This window comes from Pongo abelii, chromosome 11 (genome assembly GCF_028885655.2).
Source record: "Pongo abelii isolate AG06213 chromosome 11, NHGRI_mPonAbe1-v2.0_pri, whole genome shotgun sequence".
NCBI classification, from domain to species: domain Eukaryota; kingdom Metazoa; phylum Chordata; class Mammalia; order Primates; family Hominidae; genus Pongo; species Pongo abelii.
In genome coordinates this window covers 62801629-62818067 of record NC_071996.2, presented here as the reverse complement: position 1 = coordinate 62818067, position 16439 = coordinate 62801629, and the positions used below count along the sequence as shown (strand labels likewise).

The window sequence follows — 16439 nt, the reverse complement described above, 5'->3', positions numbered from 1 at the left end:
TATGAGTGTATGTGTATGCCTATATAAACACACTCGTGTATACATTTATACACATATAAAGTATGTTTTATATATATAAAACATTATATATATAAAAAATATATATAAAATATGTAAAACATAAAATATATATAAAAAATATATAAAACTATATATATAAAATATATATAAAACATTATATATATAAAATATATATAAAACATATTTTTTATATATATATATAAAAAACATACTTTATATATATATATATTTAAAAAACCACGTCATCTAAAGAAGCTTTCTGGTTCCATGCTTTGACCCCATGTCTTCAGTGATTTTCTAGTATCACTAGGATCTCAGCTCCCCTTGGAGGATTCACTCCTTTTTGGCTCTGAGGGGTCTTTTGACAGACCTGTAAAATCCTGCATGGATGTTCAGGACCCATTTTTACCCTGACCATTTAAGCATACAAAGTTAAGTAAGCCCTGAACAAAGCGGGAAAGGAAGCAGGAAGTTAGGGGAGTGGAGGGGTTGTGTTCTGCTAATTCAGCAGGATAGTCACAGGAAGTGTGAGGAGGCATCATTGCTGATAACATGCTCACTTCAGCTGAATCCCAGAGAGAATGAGGAGAAAAGCTAATCAGATGCCTCTCCCTGTTGTTTGATTTTTTTTTCTCTTATGTGGATTTTTGTTTGTGGCATGGTCAATTCATACACAATTTTACAAAATTGTATTGGGCCGTTTTTGTCCTAGTTTATAACTTGAAATTAAAATAAATTGAATGCTGTGAGGTGTGGTTTTTAAAAGGTATCTTTGCCACTATTCTTTTACTCAGTAATTCTATACATGTAACCATTACATTTACTGACATTCATCTTGTATCAACAGGATGTCCAGTCCTCTTTCAAAGCAGGGATATCAAAGCCTCTATCCACCAACCCACCATATTTTAGTAGTTTCCTAGATTTTTAGATTTTAAGGACCAGTAAACTAAACAAAAATAATTAGGGTTAGGGATCCAGCATAGAGTCAAAAAGAACACAAACTGCAACAACCACCATCTTTTATCACTCTTTCTTAAAAAGAAAGACCATTTCACTACCAAAAAAATTAGGAGTACATAATCGAACTTAATTTTTTGACAAATCCATGGCACCTATTTTTCTGCTGACACAGTGGTGATCATCTTTCCCCAGGTTAGTTTTCGTGAAACCCTGCTCTGCAGCACCCTCCCTGACCCAGGCTAGTTCTGCTAGAAAACTTCTAGTGGCTGCAAACACTCGACTCCAGTTTTTGGAAAGGCCTGCCTTATAGTCTTTCCTTTTCTAGGTAAGCATTGGTAAGACCTTCAGCTGTTCCTTCCTTGTAGGATGTGATTTCTAGCTCTTTGTTTATGGTGCTTACTCTCTTCTGAAAGAGCTCAGAAGATCAGGTTAAAGGAGATGTTTAGAATAATTGCGCTGAATGTAGAAAACACTTCATGAAAACAGGCTCTTATTTATTTATTCCTCCACTCCTTTCTTCTGAATGTCAAATGTTTATTATTTGTCAGGCACTATGCTGAGGCCTCATATACAAGGAGGAAAACACACAGTCCAAGGGCACACACCTAATGGGGATGACAGCCATGCAGATAATGTAGCAGTGTGCTGATTGCTGCACCAAGATGCTGCGTGGACAGGATGCCATGGGCAGAGTGCAGAGACAGCACTCAGCTCAGCCGGGGAAGGTCGGAAAAGGCCTGCTGCTAGAGAATGCCATTAAACTGAGTCTTGCAGAAAGATGCTAAATTTCCCTGGTGAAGGAAAATCTTAAAAGGCAGGAAATTAAGGTGGAGCAGGGCAGGACAGGGACCTGTATAGCGATATACAGGCAAGCTGGCTGGAGTTTTATTCATTTGTTAAGACTGCTGTAACACAGTACCACAACCTGGGTAGCTTAAAACAACTAGTAGTTACTGTCTTACGGTTGTGGAGGCTAGAAGTCCAAAATTAAGGTGTCAGCAGGGCCATGCTCCCTTTGAAATCTGTGGGGGAACATGCTTTCTTACCTCTTCCAGCTTTGGTAGTTTGTCAGCAATCCTTAGTAAGTTCCTGGCTTGCAGGAATCTCTCCCTCTAATCTCTGCCTCCGTTTTCACATAGCCTTCTCCCCATGTGTCTCTGTTCACATCTCCGTCTTATGAGGACAATAGTCACACTGGATTAGGGCCTACCCTGAGAGACTCATCTTAACTTGACTACATCTTCAAAGACCCTGTTTCTAAATAAGATCACCTTCAGAGGTCTTGGGGCGTAGGACTTCCACATATCTTTTGGGGGAACACAGTTCAACCCATAACAGTGAGTGTTGGAGAATGGTGAGCAGAAAGGCCCAAGAGCATAATGTCTTTCTACGATCGGCTCATTTTTTTTTTTTTTTCAGTGCAACCTATATTTTAGTTATTCTGGGAACTTGAACTTGTGCTTAATCAAAAGCAAACAAACAAACAAAAAAAAACAGATATTTTCATGTGAACAAGCCAAGGCTTTTTCTAAATTTGTACAGTTGATTTTGCCCCTTTGGAACTTATATATAAGACCTATTTTTCCCTAGTGAATATTATTTTATTGACTTTGGCTAAGTATTCATTCTAGCCTGTTGAAATAATTTGAAAGTGTTAATTCTGTCATCTTACATTCACCATCCCCCCCAGCTTTGGGACATTTATATATTTGATAAGTGTGCCACCAATGACCTGATTTATGTCATTGTTTAAAACGTCTTTTACAAGTGCTGGCCAAGAACAGAGCTGTATGGCATATCTCCAGATGCCTCCCTTCATGTTCGCCATGACTGCTAACCAACAGTTGACAACTCAATCACTCGTTCATCCAGTTACCCACTCACTCAAGCCACATTTCATCTTCCCAGGTTTCTTCATCTGATCTGTGAGCAAATAATGATTTTTTATTTAACTCAAATCAGAATACATTATGTAACATTCCTAAGCAGCCCTGATTTTCTCACCACCCCCCAAAGAGAAATAGCAAAAATTTAATGTTCTTACAGTTCTGGAGGTTAGAAGTCTAAAATTAAGGTGTCATGACTTGCTCTTAAGGACTTTGCTAGTACTTGTTCTTTTCATAAGTGTCTCTGACCTTCTGTTTACTAATCCAATCTAGAATTTTGCCTCAGATCAACATTGGCCTTATCTGCCTTTAGTTTCTAGAATCTAGTTTTTTTGTTTTTTAAGGAATCTGAATAGCATTTTGCCATCCTATCAACAGCTCTCCTATTATGCAAGGTTTCTCAAAACAAGATTGGTAAATGCTTACTGACAATCATATAGATAAGAAACACTTTTAGCCCTGATCTCCATACCCAGACCCTACACTTGCCAACTACAAGCAGAAGAACATCATTATCTGGAAAACAGTGGATTCAAGCTCTATTGAGGATGAGGCATCTTTACAAACTTCGTTTAGGATACGGTAATTGTGAGAAACTGATACTAAAGTAATTTTACAGCATTTGGTGCTCTTTCTAGTTACATGTTTTCATATAAAGATAATTCCTGTCTGATTTTCTTAAGTTTCAAGATTGTGAATTTTTGGAGCCGTACTGTCCTACCTCCGCAGTGATTGCTCATCTTTATCTGCAGTATCTAAGGACGGGGTAGTTTGCAGACAAACCAGTAAGAAATCAATATGGGGGGCTGTGTATCCTTTTCCATCAGATCTGCTCTTACAGCTGTAACCATTGTCACAAGTGACCTTTGAGCTAAACGTCTAAGTTTAGAAACGTCAACTCTGCTGGCAGGCTGTGGTAGCATTCCCTTGCTTAGACAGTCCAAGTGTGTCTTTTACTAGGGATATGTTTATATCCTATCCCCAAATTTTTTAGAGCTGAAGTGAGTAAAATAGATATCATTTTCCATGTCAGTCTGTTCTTCAGACTGGCTTTTCAAGGTCACAGGGCAGTCAGGATTTATTACTTGAGAAAAGGATGGACTACGTTTGAAAATCAATATGCTGGTGGAGTGTTTTGGATCAAAGCCAGCATTAGTGTTCAGTCGAAGAAATGTCCAATTTGACTCTTGCCTTTTTAGCTTGTATCAGAATCAAGAGAAATTTCTAGGTAATTTTGCACACTGTTTTAATAGCTTCAGATAACTCTGTTTTGCTTCAGAGAGGGTGTTTACTTTTACTCTCTGTCACGCTGTTCTTGTTTTGAATGAAGCAGTCATTTATGGTTTTCAGTGTTGGAGTTTAATGCATTCACTTTCTACAGATTCTGACACAGTTATCTGGTTGTGTATGTGTGTGTAAGATTTCCAGTTGTGTGATTTACTTTAAAAGCAGTGACAAATTTAGAGACACTTGAAAAACAGTTTAGGAACGAAAGCTTTTCTGGGTTTTTTGCGCGTGTTCCACCCCGGCCCCTTGTAGTTTTGTTTCTGCGGTGTTGGGGGCAGAGAGAGGGTGCTAATTTTTAATTCCATTTTAAGTTCCTAAATTGCCTTGCTTCCCTCCTGTGATTTTATGAGCTAAATTGGCATAAAATATGAGGTCATATTCATTTTCTAAGGCAAAATGTATTTCCCTTCTCCTCACTGCTGCCAATTCCCCACACCAAACACTTTTGGGGGGAAAATCATATTACATGTTTATATTTTATTCACTCAAACCAATGTATGTTGAGAGGTTACAATATGAAAAATAAAAAAACTGTGCTGAAAAGTTACAAAAAAGTTGGGTCTCTCTTTTGTCAACATTTTGCCACATTGGATCACATTGATATTAGGGTAAGAAGGTAGTCTAGGTAAATGCTCTCAAGTCTCAAGTAATTAGAATTAGAAGTGCCCTTAATTGAAGGGTATGAGAGAAAAGAATAACATTTCTTAGTCATTGAATATTCATTATATGTCAGGCACCGTACTGGTCATTTATAACAGTGCTGTGAGGGAGACATTATCATACAACTTTACAGATGAGGATCCTGAGGCCAGGCAACTAACTACACCAGAGTCACAGGGCTGCCCATTGGCCATATCAGCACTTGATATGGTGTCTCTGGTGGCAACTCTGTCTTCTTTCCATTATAACATTGTCTTCCTTATGTTTCAGTAAAGTTAAGTAGTATATAAACACAAAGGTGACACTGTCAGAGCAAAGAAAATACATTACAAGTTTTAGTGGGAGAGGAAGAAAATTTAAGAAATAATTATTGTCAGTTCATAAATTCAATTCAGAAATAAAAGGCCACTTTCTATAATCAAATTGCCTTTGCTTTAAGAGTTGGACATTAATCAGTGTTTGAGACATTTAGGGATTCATTTTTATGATAGATAATATACATTTTACTTGCAAAATTCGGGGTTTCATTTTCGGCACATATTATTTTCCTCTGACATGTTAGTACTCGGGAGCACTAATTTGGGTCTGGCCATCTGTGACTGCATCCTTAAGTACTGCAGTACAGTGACTTGTGGTAAAAATGTTGTCATAAGATAATGTAAATGACCTTTTGTGTGCAATGTGCTCTTAAAAGACCATAAAATAATGTAAAGCTACTTTACCTTGATTGCAGATCATAATAGACTTGATACTAAACTGTAATAGCAAGTCTGTGTAATAAATCAAATGCTTTATAATATGCTCTTTTATTTAGAAGAGAGGTTATAAGTTTTTCATAGACTATGGCAAAAAAATGCATCTTAGCGATTTTTAATGAGGTAGTTTTAGTGTTTTATATGAATTTTTTAGTCCAAGTTATACATACAGTAAACAGCATCAATTGTTACCTTTATATACTATTTATAATGGATTCACCCAGGAATGTTGATAAGACATTAACAGGAATGATTCGCAATTTAGTGAGAAAAGGTTATTAGTCTCAAAATCTGGGTAGAGATGACCAGTGTCATTTGTACTCTCAAAGGATGTGTTGATCTGAAAGTTTCAAAGTTATGAAAAATCAAGTATGTAGATGTCTGTATCTTCTCTTGAAAAAATGTGATAACTTTGTCCCAATGCTTCTGTAATTCATTCTTCATCAGCTCACATGCTGTAAGGCAGCTAGGCTAGCTGAGAGTTAGACCACATGAGGATTGTCTGAACTTCTGCTAAATCACCCCAAATCTGCAGGCTCTGTATCTGTGGCTGGAGCTGAAATTGTTTTCCTTTCCAGGACAGTTCAGAAAAGTGAACTTTGTGTTTCCTTTTCCCCATCTTCTAAATTCACAGAGACAAGCCACTGGCTTTCCATTGCACAGATACCACGGATTATTTTTCTCAGATGTCAAGTTAAGCATTTAAGGCTTCTTCAAAGAAATCCTTTGTCTTTAATCTCTCCTGCCCTGTAGAGCCTTTCCATTCACCCCCTCCATCTCGTCATCCCTCATTGTAATTTCTTGAACTTAAGTGTTATTGCCAAAGTACAAAACGCAAGAAAATAAATAAAATGTGGCATCTCTCTCTGCTAATCCTGGACAAAAATTTTTGTTAATCTTACTAAAATAATTGCTCTTGTGATTTCATTCTACAGTTCCAAATCCTCCAGTCTCATTCTGTTCTCTCTGTCCTTTTCTTAGAATGCAGAGTCCTCCAAGACCTTTGGAGACTTAAGCTTCCATAACTCACTACATAGGTTTGCATTAGATTCTTTATTGTCCTACAGAGCCCACCTAGATTTTTGTTTTCCCCGGTTTTTCTTACTCAACTTGACCTTCCCTCTATGTTTATGCCTCCTTTATTTAGCATCCATCATACAGGGTCTCATATTTTTAGTTATTTTTTAGTATTAAAAGTTTTTTACATACCCCAAAGGACTGTCCTCCTTAATAGTAGGTGTGGCATCCGCTGTATTTTGCATAGGCCTTGAAAGGGCATACTGTAAACATGCTATAAATATTTGTGAGTTGATTTCTTGGTTTGATATCTCCTTTCTTGACTGTACTTATCTTTCCTGTAATCCCTTCACCTTCAGCGCCTGGTTTTCAGTTGTTTCTGACCTTTAGGTCTGCAGTAGCTTTTCTTGCCAAGCATTCTCCTTTAAACCCTGGCTTCACTTCCAGCTGCATAAGATGTAGCTTCCTGTTCTACATACACCAGGAATCTTTTATTCACAAAGGTACACTCAGCCATATAACACAAGTGGAAGAGGGGCAGTTATCTAATGTAAGAGTTAGGCCAGAACAACCAAATGAAATGGGGAATATCTTTCTATACCCTTAATTTTTGTGTCTTGGAAGTAGAAACATTGAAAATCATCAAGGCAAAAGAAGTAAATGTCATATAAAATTTATTTGATTTTGATTGCCTAATAAATTTTTACATCTTCTGTCTCATCTCCAAATACCACTTTACATACCAAGTAAATAAAAGAAATATAACCACCTGAATTATTCCAGGTAGTGAGAATTCAGAATAACATGGGTAATGACCCTTTCTACTATTTTTGGGCCTCATTCTCCAAAAAACTTTATTTGCTGAACAGACGTAATGTATACTTTGTGTTCCTTCCCCTATCCAACCACTGTTGAAAGAGCTAAAGCAAGTTTTAGGAAATCCCCTTTGTCTGGGAGGCCATTGAAAAAACAAAGCAGCCAAAAAAGTGAGTTAGAAAACTGCATTCATCTGTGTGTACATGTGTGAGGGCGTGTATTGTATTTTTTCTTTTTTCCCAGCAACTCCAAAATAACAAGAGGGGGTTTGACTTGTAGTCCTCAAATTCATTTCCCTCAAATAGATACATTAGTTATTCCTTTTAAGCTTTAAAGCCAGTCCTGCCGACCCCTCACTGAGGTATGTGCTCTACTGGGCGTGTTATTCCAAGATAGACCAATGTCATGTATCCAGAAGGTCTTTAGGCAGGTAACTTCTTCCTGAATGTCATCAGCATCTGTCTTAAGGACCTTAGCAATTACAGAGTCCACCCCTCATCTCCTTACTCTTTTGGAGCTGTGTGCAGAGTCAAACTGGGAATTACTTTCAATCTGTGGTGGGTGACCCAAGTTTCTATAGCTGTCAACGTGCTTGGCCTTTAAACTCCAAAGCAAATGTTCTACCTCCCATCTTTGCTACTTAGTTGTGTAATCTTGAATATGTCCCTTACTGACTCTGCTCCTGAGTTTCACATCTACAAAGTAGGAGTAATACTCCACTTCCCCAAAAGATTACGAAGATTAAGATAATTGGCATATATATATGTGTATATATATGTATATGCATATATATGTATATATATGTATATGCATATATATGTATATATGTATATGCATATATATGTATATATATGTATATGCATATATATGTATATATGGCATATATGTCTGTATACATGGCATATATATGCCATATATACATATGCATATATATACACATATACATATATATGCCATGTATACATATATATACCATATATTCACCATATATACATATATATGCCATATATATGTGTATATATATATATATATCGCTTAGAATAGTGCCTGGCATAGAGTAGGAGCTGTATACCTTTAAGTAATTACTTTTATTATTCCCCTGAATTAACTCGCCAGGTCATACGTTTTCTGATGTTGTTTTATTTTTTTCTTCTTTTTCTCATTTCAATCCCCTGTCCCTCCTACTTGCTAATTATGGTCATATACATAGGCACAGCATCTTTTACGGGATGTGTGAATCCCTGTTTGTCCTTCAGGAGCAGTTATTATGAAAACTGTCATCCTATATGCATGAGCGATATTCTGCCCTTTCTCAAAGTTAAAGTATCTGTTTTGTTTATACATATCACTTTTTTTTACTGTTGTTTTAAACACACCCATTGTGTTTTCAGGTTTAATAATGTTCATAAAATATTCTAAAACTAGCACAAGCACTGCAAATGACCCCATGTGCCTTAAATGAATTTACAACTGAAATGACCAATATTAAAATAACTTAACAACCATTGTCGCCATCTGTTGGTGGTGGTTGGAGTGGACGCCACTCTCCAGAGCTTTGGCTTATAACTGGGACTCTTCAAAAGCTGCACGTTCCCTAGCACACAGGAAAATTTGTGTGTGTGTGTGTGTGTGTGTGGGCGTGCGCGTGCATGCATGCACGCACACACATACGTTTATACATTTGTACGTGCCAGTGGATAAAATCTATAATGATATGCACCAATAATCATATCCAGGACTTCAGGTGATTTTAATTTTTCAACCTACTTTTCTTTGTCTTCTAATTACAATAAGCTTGTGTTTCTTTTGTAATATAAATTACGAAAAAGGTAGAATTTAGGAGGAACTAAGTGGTAGAAGCAGAGGAGAAAATTAAGCTTTATATACTAAGTGCAAACTGAGATATACCTAAATTTTATATTGCGGCAGATGAAAGAGGAGATCTAAATGGAAAGAAAGAAATGAGTAAAACTGTGGTGCAAACTAAAGAAGTTTTAGTAAATTCTAAGCAAAAGGTTTTATTAGCCAAGTTCACTGGGGCCAAGAGGTATGAACATGAGCTTTTACCTGTTATCCTCTCCCTTTGAAATTCATATTATTATATAGTCATGTCTCTTAATTACTCTTCATCTTTTTACTGTCAGAGCTTGCTCTGGAGTGGATTATCTACTCTAGCAAAGAATATTATAATCTGGGTAGCTGGGGCTGTGGTCTCACCCAGTTACTTTGAAGCCAGATGAAATCCAAAGAATCTTAATAGTCACAGTTTTTTTTTGTTTGTTTTGTTTTTGTTTTTCATAAAATTCTACATCATGCTGTTTGGTCATGCACTTTCTTAGTGTCCTTAGAGTGTGAATTCCGCCAGTCAGGAGGCCTGTTTCTCCTAGTACATCATATGTCCCTATTCTGTAACAGTGATTTTTTTTTTTAAACAGGGGGTCTCACTCTGTCACCCAGGCTGGAGTGCAGTGACGCAGTCCTGGCTCACTGCAACCTCTGCCTCCCACACCCAAGTGATCCTCTCACCTCAGCTTCCTAAGTAGCTGGGACTACAGGCGCGCACCACCACGTCCAGCTAATTTTTGTATTGTTTGTCGAGAGGGGCTTTTGCCACATTGCCCAGGCTGGTCTCGATCTTCTAAGCTCAAGCAATCCGCCCACCTCAGCCTCCCAAAGTGCTGGGATTACAGGCATTAGCCACCGTGCCTGGCCGATGATTTAAAAATAAATAAATAAATAAAAAATAAGCTACAGATAGGAGCAAGGGGAGGTGAAGATCTGGTTGCTTTATGAATTTGTACCCAGATGTCTGTTACTCTTACAGGCATTGGTGATTGACAACAGAATTAGATTAAATGTTCACTGTCTGTAACAGCTCCCCCTCACCCCTCACTTTAAATCTTACTGCAAGTAAAATGAGTAGAGAGAGATGATGACTGCTGTGAACCCTCCCACTCGTTATCCCAGTCCCTGAGGTGCCATTTGATATATGGCTCCTCCTCATATTCTAGATCTGGACCTTTCCTGGCCCTTTTGTCATGACATCAAAAACTACTGGTTCTACACTCCATTGCCGCAATAAGATATCCAAGTTGCCCACTGAGGAGCTAACTTAGCTAGGGCCTGATGGATTTCAAGGGTTGCATCTTCCAGTTCTGGGGTCTGTATTTTAATGGGCGCCTCTTGTGCTGGAAGTGGTATAATTGAGTGGACAGCCCAAAAGAAGAATATTTTAGGAAAGGGAAGCCCTTCAGCATCTTAGGTAAATCCAAATAAGCAGCTTCCTGTGCCACTTGTTTGCAGAAGGCCCGTATGCAGCTGCCCCACAAGACAGAGTGGAATCTGTTTTCTGATGTTCTGTGAAATCACAGTCTTTCAGTCTTACTCCACAACTTGCAAGGAAAACCACAATAGAAAGTAAAACTGATAAATGTCAGAAATCACTCTTTTTCTACTCACCATCCTCTGTCTTGTTATCCCTCTTTCAACCATAAGCCACGTGTTTTATTTCTTATGTTTAAAACAAATGAGTAAAAAATTTCCTGTTCTTGGAAAATGAATATTTGAGTACTGTACAGACCTTCCATTACCCTTTCTTCCATACTCAGAGGGCATTGTTTCTCAAAATCATTTCATTGATAAGTTGCCATGAAAATTTACTCATTTGTGAGCTCTGGGATTTCAGGCAAGGTGTAATGCTCAAAACTTGTATGAGCTTTTTGTTTTCTCATGCACAAATGGGAATAATAACACCTACCTCATAAGATTGTTGTGAAATTAATTAAATAAAAGCATACATGCAAAGTACCTGGTACAGTGTCTAGGACATAAGTAGGAAGTCAACAAATGTAATGCCCTTTCTAGTTTCTTAGAAAATAGCCAACTAAATAGTTGAAGAGATTAGGGATAGTTTCATGGAAAAGATAATGTTCAAGTTCAAGCATGGGTAGACTAGGTAATGGAGAGGTGTTTAAAGTGGTATTTAAGGTAAATTAATGCAACAGACAGGGTTGAAAAGCTGGATGCAGGGAGAACTATTATGTGTTTTTTGCATGTGTCTAGAAACAGTGAAGGGAGAAAGTGAATATTGGAAACGTATCAAAGACAAAATTCGGAAGAGTTATTGATCACCTGGATTCAAGAATTACTGAGTTAGTGATGGCACAAGGACCCTGAGCTTGGTAGGAGATTGGGAGAGTGAAAGTGCTAGTGAATGAAAAGAGATATGGAGAGAGACAGGGAAAGCCATGTTTGAGATACTATTGAAGATGAGATTTAGAAAGTGGTGGGCTTGATATTTCACTACTTAAATATTTCACTAGATATTTAAGAATCCTAATAAAATATTAAGGTATTTAAGTAGAAAGAGGAAGAGAGAAAAACCAAAGCTTTGGTGAGTTTTAAAAAACACATACACACACAAGGAAGAACTGAGCAGCATCAGAGGAGATTCATTAATTAAAACTATGGCACTGAATGAATTTCCTAAGAGAAGGAACAGTTGAAGACCAAATATTAAATTTGATGAAAGTACTTAGTTAAGGAGGGAGAAGAGGAAGCTGAATGGGCAAAGAACGCCTGAAAGAGGGCTGTGAAAGGTGGAATGAGATGGGGGAGTACCTGCCACAGAGAAGGGAGGTGCACTGGCATAGCAGACTCATGCCAGACATAGCAAACAAGCTGAGAGAGGGTGTGGCATGGCTTGCATTCAGCACTACTGAGCCTTTTCTCTTTGCCTACTTCCTCATTCCCCTTTCTCCATGCCTTTTCCTGTCTTTCCCATCATTAAATGTTGAAAGCAGAACTAGAAGTGTCAAAGGCCAACTCTTTACCTTCCTTCTCCTAAATAGCCTTTCTTCTGTTTGGTTTACAAAATGCCCTGAACTCTGAGAGCTCGAGCAGTCTCTTAATCACTGTGACTCTCAATCTCCTTACCCCAAATTGGAGTCATACCTACCGTCCCCCCGCTTTTGGAAAAGTATGAAGCAGGGATACAATCTAAAAGTGCTTTTGTCAAGGACTTGTGCACATGAGAGAGTCCTGGTGTCTTAGTCCATTTTTCGTGTTCCTGTAAAGGAATACTATGCTAGGTAATTTGTTAAAAGGTTTATTTGGTTTGTAGTTCTGCCGGTTGTACAAGAAGCACAGCATCAGCGCTTGCTGCTTGTGAGGGCCTCAGGAAGCTTCCACTCCTGGCAGAAGGCAAAGGGGAGAAGATGTGTGCAGAGATCACATAGAGAAAGAGAGAAAACAGAGGAGGAGGTGCCAGGCTCTTTGCACAACCAGTTCTCACCGGAACTAATAGAGCAGGAACTCACTACCACAAGGATGGCACCAAGCTATTCATGAGGGATCCACCCTCACAACCCAGACACCTCTCATTAAGCCTGATCTCCAACATTGGGAGTTTTTGTTTTGTTTTGTTTTGTTTTGTTTTGAGACAGGGTCTCACTCTGTCACCCAGGCTGGAGTGCAGTGACGAGATCACGGCTCACTGCAACCTCTGCCTCCCAGGCTAAAGCAACCCTCCCACCTTAGCCTCCTAAGTAGCAGGGACAATAGGCCCCACACCACCATGCCCAGACAATTTTTGTGCTTTGGGAGGGTAGAGACAGGGTTGTGCCATGTTGCCCAGCCTGGTCTTGAACTCTAGGGCTCAAGCCATCTGCTGGCCTTGGCCTTCCAAAGTGCTGGGATTACAGGCATGAGCCGCCATGCTCAGCTGGGAATCATATTCCAACATGAGATTTGGATGGGTGAAATATTCAAACGATAGGAGCTGGTAAATATCAAGCATGTAACCTAGGTAGATAAATGATTACTGAAAGGTTGTCTTTAAATCACTTATTTTTTTCTCATTTGTAGATTTTTATAAATTATTTCTTTGTAAGCCTAGTGATCTGTGTTAATATTGTTAAAATGCTCAGAATCTCAACAGGGAATTGAAGGTGTTTGTGCAGCATTATGCCTCTTAGATGTAATTGTCATTTGAACCTGAAATTATCTTTACTTTCATGCCTAGTTAGTAATCATTTGATTACATGATTACACGGAGTGAACATAAGGAAGATTAACTGAAGGAGAGAAGTGGCTCAAGCCATTTTTTTTCTTCTAGATAAATATATTTCAGCTTGTTTCAATGCATAAAATACAAGTGTGTAATATTCACAATGGTTTAAAATGCTACAGAATACTTCTATTTCCTAAAAATGTTAATATGCTTTTTAGTCCTCAACATCATTCATGAGAAAATTAAAGTAGAGCAAATGTGGAATTTTTGAAGTTAATGTCTAGGAAAGTAGACTGTAAATGAGGAAACGTGAGACTCAGATGCATCAAGTAAGTTACGTGCATTTCCCAGAGTCTTACTTTGATTTGATTTGTTTTGTTTTTGAGATGGAGTCTCGCTGTGTCGCCCAGGGTGGAGTGCAGTGGTGCGATCTCGGCTCACTGCAATCTCCGCCTCCCCAGTTCATGCGATTCTCCTGTCTCAGCCTCCCAAGTAGCTGGTACTACAGGCATGCACTACCATACCCAGCTAATTTTTGTATTTTTAGTAGAGACAGGGTTTTGCCATGTTGGCCAAGCTGGTCTCGAACTCGGCCACAAGTGATCCATCTCCCTCCCTCCCAAAGTGCTGGGATTACAGGTGTAAGCCACCGTGCCCAGCCTTACTTTGATTTTTAAGAAACAATTTTAAAAGTTATCTTTCAAAATTTTTTTTCCTCAATTTTTAGAAGGCAAGCATAGATAACAGTGCTTTTCCTTATAGTATGGTCACTATGGAGAGAGTGTGGGATTCAATTCATATTTACATTATACTGTCGCTTCGTTTTCAGTAGCAGTATGCTAAATTTTAATGTTCTTAATTTTTCCTATATTCCCCAGCATCTATGGCACATAAAGGAATTTGAACATATTTCTCATAGAAACTTCATAAAATTAATGATTAATCCCTGATTAATTCTTATATTCTTCTTCATTATATTCTTGATTGTCCGTTTCTTAGACACATGTGCATGCACACAAAGTTAGTGAGTTTACTGTGTAATTATTATTACTGAGTTACAAGTGGTGTAAATAAGTGTATTTATTAACAGTTATAAAAATCCTCAGTAAAAAGGATCTGTTTGACACCATTAAGTGTGCTAAACATAAACATGCGTGCACACCTGCCTTTCTGTGGCGATATGGAGCCTTGCACTGCTGTCCACAGAACCAAAATGAATAGAATAATGCAAGCAGCTTTCCCCTGTTACTATTTCATAAAAGCTGTATGGATCATAGGACGGTACTTTCCTGTTAGAATTCTATAACCTTGCATTTGGCTTTGTATTTTACCACTGATATACTGTTATTAGAAGAAAATATTTTGTATAGAGCTCACATCCCATGTTTCTGTCCTAAGATTGTCAGGTGAGTACCTGATTTCTTCAGAATTGAACTTCAAACTGCAATCCCACAATTCAAACAAGAGGCCTAGCCATTCCCTTTTTTTCAGTTTTGAGTTTAGAATTCTCATTTCCTGTCTCTTAGTAAAGAACATTTTGTACTCTAAAGTTTGCAGATGTTTGAAAAGAATGTGTTCTTTGGATTTAGGCATTAATAAGGGTTCGTTACAACTTCTTTTCCTTTTTTTTTTTTTTTTTAGATATGGGAAAATAGTCTCCACAAAGGCAATTTTGGATAAGACAACGAACAAATGCAAAGGTATGTTTTCTTGGCTGGTTATTTGGTAAATGATAGCTTTAGAAAAATGATGGAATTTAAAACCTGATCTTTGGTTTCAAAACCACCTTCGTTTTATTAAAAATCAGATCTTATATATCACCCAGTTTCTGTCTTGCACAGTGTCAGCATATTACTTACATTTGTCCCTGGTTGGGTTTTGGCTACAAACCCAACAGCAGCTAGCAGTTTGCCAGAATTCCAGATTTGACGCCAGTAGAGTTAACATGCAAAATACGGGTTGGCATTTAGCCCTTGCTTTTAAAACGGGAGTAGAGTTAGAAAATAGCTTTTCTTTCCTGAGCCTGAGGAGATTAGAGCTGCTTACTGAAGACCATTGGACTGTACTAAAGAACTGAAAAGATTACATATTGTGCAAATTGGCTCTATTAATTAGAATAGAGTAGTTTTAAGCAGTACTTAATTACATGTTTCAATACTCCCAATTGTTCTCTGCTGAATGCCTGTTGACAATATTGGCAGCAGGGAGGAGACAACCATTTTCACTGACCAAATTGTAATAGGGAGGGGAGGTCATGTGCCCCTTTGAAATATGCTGCTGCATTAATTTGATGCACTGACCTTCAGTTTCCCATGTAATTAGGATGAGCTCATCCAGCCCCATGAGCTGGAAGAGGAGGCGTCTACAGTAGGCAGCACTGATGCTCTGTGGTTCTGACTTTTAATGATCCAGCATCTTAACAATAGGCATGTGATTTCTAGGAAAAGGGAAGAATAGAGTCAGCTGACTTTGAATCTAACTACTGACCCCATGAATTGAAATAACTTGACAGGAATAGGCAGAGAAGGCAAATCTCCTCATTAATTAGACCCCAGTTTTTCAAGTAGTGGTGACGGGGCAGTGGCTTAGCACAATCTGAAAAAGGCAGAGAACATAAATGAACCCTATGGTAGGGGCCTCTCCTTATAAGCCAAGCATTTCCTTTAATCTAGACTTGAAGTGGTTCATTGTATTTCTGTCTCTTCTTCAAAGTGCCTAAATTTAAAGGAGCTATTGTAGCAAATAGCTAAGCTCATGTTTAATCAACATGGCACATTAAGGCAATTTTGCCTTGGGACAGTGAATAGAGCGTGCTTTATGCAGAGTGGTACCCAATAAATATTTTAAATGAATTAAACTAGAGAGAGTCAAATTGTAGACTGAAATGCATATACTTAGTTTCCAAGGTTAGTCTTATTTAACATTTATAAATGATTTGGGAGAGCAGAGACACAGAAAAAAAATCTTTTGGTTGTATAAAGAAAAATAGACTCTTGCTGGAATAAAAATAGGAGGCTGATCACC

At 38.1% G+C, this 16439-nt stretch overlaps 1 protein-coding gene across 27 annotated transcripts in view; it reads left to right on the top strand.

The window, feature by feature from the left end:
• RBMS1 (RNA binding motif single stranded interacting protein 1) overlaps positions 1-16439 on the top strand; it is a 221515-nt gene that overhangs the window by 159815 nt on the left and 45261 nt on the right. For all 27 annotated transcript variants that reach the window (XM_009237775.4, XM_002812517.6, XM_063712833.1 and 24 more), the window contains one exon: positions 15057-15115. In XM_009237775.4, coding sequence (XP_009236050.1) covers positions 15057-15115 — 59 coding nt within the window. The remainder of the gene's footprint in view (positions 1-15056; positions 15116-16439) is intronic.